Genomic DNA, 6,000 nt, shown 5'->3' with positions numbered 1-6,000 from the left:
ATGACTGTTTCCAGTAATTAAGTGAACATGAATGGCGGTAACGCACATCAATCAATCAGTTAATATATCTGTGATTTATACGACTCTTCTATGTTTCACAAAAGTAAACACAACATCTGCGGCACATGCTTTAACTCTACAATTGTCTCAACTGTAACAGCTTCTTAAAACTAGGAAAAAAAAGAATATTTATTTCGTTTTTCTCTGGCTACTGGCTTAAATAAAGTTTCATCTCAAGTATTAGAATTTTTCTTCACTTTTAAAGCAATCAACTGCATTTCAGCATCCTTGACCGAACCCAACCTACTTCTTGTCTAATTTGTTAAAACAAGGGCAACAGCAGCCTGCTGTGTGGGTGTCTGCGAGTAGCTTCCTGAAGCCACTTGAAGCATAACAAATTCAGGTCCACTGAGACACGGAGGAATTTGGGAAGACTTAAGTGTTCCTTTTGTCGCCCTGTATTAATGCACAAATCATGAGTTGAAGCTAAATGCCTCGGGCAATCTTCCCGAGGAGCTTCATGGACTTTTAATCTTTCTACAAGTCAGACACTTTGCATATATTATTAACACTAAAGGCAAGTAATACTTAACAGTTACTATAGTAGTATAGAATATCAATTATAGTGCAACTTAAGTCACAGCACTGCCTACCACATATGCTTCTCTCGCTCAGCGGCAGCTACGTGGACTGATTCACTGAGTGCAGGTAATAGCACTCCAACTCATCACGGCAAGGCGCTTCAAGGTGCAAATTTAGTAACAACAAAAGGACATCTTTCAAGTTGTTCATTTTTTAATCCGCACTTCATCTCTCTTTTTTCGCATCTTTTTTTTTTTCATTTTACAGTGGCATAGTTGAAAAATGAATATTCAATACTGTGAAAAAAAGCAAACCTCACACATCCCCCATAAAAAGCAAATTAATTACAGCAATTTAAATCTGTACAAAATGAGTTATTTATAGCATCATACTGAACTAACAAAATAACATGTATGAGCATTGGCAATGTGGTTCAATGTCTTTGATACAGTGATTATATACAGTGAGGGGATGTTTGATTCACCAATGCCTAAACATGTCATTAGTACTGTTTGCAGCAAACTCAAAGGCCATAACGGTGATCCTTGTATTGTTCTTTTATGAGAACTTACAGAAATAAAAATGGAAAAGTTAATGTCAGACAACTACTTCATAATAACAGCAATAATATCAATCAATATAGTATCATATAAGAAAGTCAATCAGCCATAATAATAATAAATACATATATTTTTACCCAGATTTTTTTTTGTAACATTTTAAGCATTTCATTAGAATCCCTGTTTGAAGAAATCTTCAAAAATGTGAAAACGCTGTCCTCGAAGTGACTGGAACTCATATGACCTGAAATTAAAGGCTATAACCAGAGTTTTTCTTCCTTTTACTAAAATTGAATACTTACATATTATTTACATGCCTTCGGGCAAAACAAAATTGGAAAGAAATGGAAAAACATGAAAGATCTGTGAAGTACCGTTAAATGCTGTATATGCTAATATACAAACTGCAATGTGTCAGGGATCCCAAGATTCAACAATATTGGTCACTAATATTCACGTTAGCAAAGTATTTTACAGCAATATCCACACATTTAGCATAGTTGTTCAATAAAACTCAACATAAATAATGAACCGACACAAGGTTCCACTCATTCAGTTTGGATATTACAACAAATCGCCAACAAAAAGGAAACGTTTTTCATCCACAACAATAACTGCGATTGAACTGAAGTCTTCTTCACATGTCTGACACCATCTCTCCATCTAGACTCATATTGAATCCTGAGACAAAAAGCAGTTGATGTTTTTTCCCCTCTGTAATAGTCCTCAGACTTTGTGCTTTAATTTTCTAACTTGTTCTTTGTTGGTTATAAATCAACAGTGTAACAAAAAGGGAAAAAAAAAAAATCAGTGCAGGAATATACAGACAATGCTAAGAGGGCGATTATTTCATCTCGAGACAATCACTCAGATTGTGCTTCTGCTTTGTGTTTGTTAAAGTATCTGATCTGTTTTAAGATGCTCTAAACGTGTGCGGCATGTCTGAGGAGGGTTAGCTCCGGGAAACATCCAAGCCAATCATGTAATCCTTAAAAACTGATGTATTTAACATATTTTGCTCCTACAGAAAAACCTTTTCAAATGCTGAGAGTTGAGTTGGAGAACAAAATTACTGTTGTTACTTCTGAATTTTAAAAATCTGCAAAAGGTTGTATAACAGGTAACGTAAGAAAGAGTAGAGAAAAATACAGGCAATGAAAGAAATGCAGAAGAATGTACAGCATTTAGGCACAGAAAAACTGAAAAGGACATAATCCAATTGTACATGGATTATATTACAAAAGACGAAGGCTATTTTGTTAGTGAATGCTTTGAAAACAAGCATATCTAAGCATGATTGCTTTCTAAAAAAGACAGAACAATAAATTAAAAAAGACAATGCAGTGAGTCTGAGACAGCTTAAAATTGCACGTCTGCTGTCAAAGGTTGTCATGAAATGAAAGAAGTGAGGAAAAAGAAGTCTAAATAAAGTACTCTTTCTTTTCTTCTGCATGCACATGGTTTCCTTCAGCATTGATGATGGCTGTGTCAGCGTCAGGGGCGTCCTCTGCTCCTTTGGCCTCGTGTGTTAGATATGTCCCTGCAGACATAAAAAGCAAGTTATCCACCAGCTAGAGAGTGCAAGACATATTCATTTACTGCAAACAAGCAAAGTGATATTCAGAGCAGTTCAGGAGACCTCTTTTACCTTTATGTCTGGCCAGATATCGTCCAAGGACTATTATCAAACACAAGGTGATGAAGACCACGACTGCAACAACTCCGCCGATTAAAGCGTGGTCAGGTCCATGCTGTCCTAAAGCATTAGGATCTGAAACACAACAGATAGAGAGAGGAGATGAGAAAAAGTGGAGGAATGATAACTTAACAACTGGAAGCTTCTACTGTCAATGCAGCTGTAGGTGTTTATTAAACAGCATTAAAGGTATTTTGCTGCAAATAACCTGAAAAAATCCAGATGTTGCTTTTACACTTGTGAACAAAGCACAAGAGTAGCAGATGAGCTTCTGTCAGATTTAGAACAACCTGAAACGACTGCTTTGAAGTACCTGAACAGTTGTTAAAAAAAGAAAAAAAGTAATCTTAGGAAATACCACAAATCTCTATACAATTAAAAAGCTTGGCATTATCCTCCTTTTTTCTGTCTTTCATGTTTCTGTTTTCCTAGCACTACTTTCATAATGCTCAGGACTAGGTTTTTAAATAAGCGTTATTTAACACTGTGCATCCTCTGGGCAGAAAGCAGACAGAGGGTTTCCCAGGCAGGAGCATGCCTTTGTGCCGGTCCTGTGATAAACTGTGAGTGGCTGTGTCTTTACTGTGCACCTTGTGTGCTCTCATTATCTCAGGCTGATGAATGGTTATGGCTTGTGCTCGGTTTTCCAAAGTGACCCTGGGAAATGATTGCGGCGATGTTTCTACAAACCTTGTTATACTCTGCTGGTAACGAATGCAACCCTCATTTTTAAAATCCCAGCGTGCGGGACGTTCAAAAAAAAAAGAGGGATGAAGCTGTGCAACATGCAGTTTATTAAACTCCATGCAGAATAGACCACCACGATTGTTTCATCAACTCACAAGCAGGCACTGCAAACTCTGAATTTTCTTTTTTTTTTTTGATCTGAATTAACTGAATTTGGTTGCATGTTAATGGATAGAATGATCTGTACAGCACTGTCAGCAAGGAGCATAAGGAATCTTTTATATCACACTTGGCTGGTGCATTTTTAACAGAATTTGGTACTGATTGTGTAGATACAGTAGTTACTGCTCTGGAACAAACTAAAATAAAGCAGCATAAAAGATAAGATAGGATGTAAGTTGCTACATTCAACAACAAAAGGTCATTTCAAGAGCACACAGGGACAAGAGTAATTTCGTCGGTCATATTTTGCCTGATCTGATGTTCAGTTACATTAAGAGAGATAAGTTGTTTTAATCATGTTGCATTAATTAGACACAATCCCACTCAAAATGTCTTACAAAGAAAAATAACTAAATTCCTGCAAACAGAAATTCTGCACTTAGATCAAATCTACAAATAATGGTGAACAAATACTTTTCAAGAGCTCTGTGATCAGATATTTGAAAGATAATTTTTGACTTTGGTTTACTGTAACCACAGGATCATATACATAGATACTGTCACAAATACAATCTTCAGCAGAGGTCCTTTGAGAACCATCTATTTCAGTGGCAAAGACAAAGCAAAATAGAAACATATTGTGTGATGACTTATGCAGCCTGTGACATGGCTGGAGAGAAAACGACTGAGCGAGCATCCATGCATGGTGATGATTTGGCTCATGCTGGGTGAGGCCGTGATGTGTCTTGACCCAGAGCCAGATCCAGATCACACACTCTAAATCTGGCTTGAAATGATCATCTACTGGGATATTTACCTGTTGTAGGCCCTGGAAAGTCTTTGGCTGTTGCCATGGTTGAAGACAGTGACAGCAGTAAGGGAAGACGAGGGGAACAACACCGTGATAAAAAAGGTGACCACAAAGTTCAAAGGAAAACACAAAGAGATTTCCATGGTTCTGGTTTACTTGACAGTGTGCAGGTATGCACAGCTTGCTGTCACATGAGCCAAATACATGCCTAACTGGACTTGCTATAAATGTTGATTTAGAGAGCAGCACAAGAAAGTTGTATACGTATAGAGTTAGTGCGTAGTTTCTTAATTGGTCAAATACTATCTCACTAACCTCCACAAGTATTCAGATGGTTTGGGTATTTTAAGTTAACTGGTACCTGTTTAATAATTCGTCTACATTGGAGCATATTGCTCTTTTTTTTCCTGCTTATACATTACAAATAAAATTCTACTACCCAGGACTCTTTATGGCAGGCATATGCAGAATATTTGAGAGACAAATATGTCAAAACCTGTGCCAAAAACCCAAACCATCTGAATGCATAGAGCAGTAGAGATACATGGAAAAACAAATTCTTTTGTACTGCGTGCCATTGTGTTAATACTGAGGGAACTTGAATCTGCTTTAAACGTTCAAACATCACCTAAATGTTTTAAATCATACACACACATTGTGTTTGTGTGTGTGTGGCTGTGTGATTAATATTCTGGTTACTATATAAGGCTCCTTATCCCTCCTTTTTTAGCACATGCTGTCATTACACATTCTTGCCAGTTTTAAGCTGTTCCACTGACCAAAAATTGCGTTTGCAAAGGTACTGCCAGGGGATAAATATGGAGCAAATATTTTACAAGGAAGAAAATATTAGTCAAAGTTAAAAACGATGTGTTTTTGCAGGAACATAATATAACCTTTGTTTGTTTACAAGAAAATTTAATCGGCACCTTTAATGCGAGTTATTACCAAAACAAAGCACAGCCTAAGTCTAAGTAATGTTTGCAGTTTCTCATCCAACAAACTTGTTTTTTCTTTTAATGCAGCCATGTTTTACCTGCAGACAGCTCTTGTGCTTCAGTATGTCAAAGTCATAATACACAAACACTGCAACAGTAATTCCATTAGGAGAGACAGAGTGAAATAGTGACATGAAGCATGTGGTTTTGCTGAACATTGTTATTAATTATCATTAAGATAATTGCATGTGTTCATTTTCAGCCCAAGAACAAAAGTATGAACACTGTCATGTTTCCTTTTTGGACTTTTATGTATGCAGTGGTTTACCAGCAGTAACTCCACAATGGTGTTTGTTATTTTTACAATATCTGCATAACATCAGCTATCAATAACAGAATTAATCACATGCAGTAACAAAAATGATCCATATGTAACAGCGTTGTTAGAAAAAAACAAACAAATAGAAAGTGAAAAGGATACTGAATTCATCAAATGAAACAATGTTACTTTCTAGCTCAAAGCCTGGTTTTGAGCTCATCAATCATCAGCCGTGTGTTCATTGT

General features: G+C 36.6%; 1 protein-coding gene across 5 annotated transcripts in view; it reads right to left on the bottom strand.

Annotated features, from left to right (window-relative positions):
- Positions 1-804: 804 nt before the first annotated feature.
- cadm2b (cell adhesion molecule 2b) overlaps positions 805-6,000 on the bottom strand; it is a 147,934-nt gene continuing 142,738 nt past the window's right edge. For 3 of the 5 annotated variants that reach the window (XM_026191244.1, XM_026191247.1, XM_026191246.1), the window contains 3 exons: positions 4,505-4,531; positions 2,791-2,913; positions 805-2,682 (listed from right to left, as the gene is read on the bottom strand). In XM_026191244.1, coding sequence (XP_026047029.1) covers positions 2,564-2,682; positions 2,791-2,913; positions 4,505-4,531 — 269 coding nt within the window. In that variant the 3' untranslated portion in view covers positions 805-2,563. The remainder of the gene's footprint in view (positions 2,683-2,790; positions 2,914-4,504; positions 4,532-6,000) is intronic. The other 2 variants (XM_026191245.1, XM_026191248.1) reach the window with 1 other exon arrangement.

This window comes from Astatotilapia calliptera, chromosome 14 (genome assembly GCF_900246225.1).
Source record: "Astatotilapia calliptera chromosome 14, fAstCal1.2, whole genome shotgun sequence".
In the NCBI taxonomy this organism is placed as follows: domain Eukaryota; kingdom Metazoa; phylum Chordata; class Actinopteri; order Cichliformes; family Cichlidae; genus Astatotilapia; species Astatotilapia calliptera.
The sequence above is the reverse complement of the archived record's forward strand: the minus strand, read 5'-3'. Positions and strand labels throughout refer to the sequence as shown.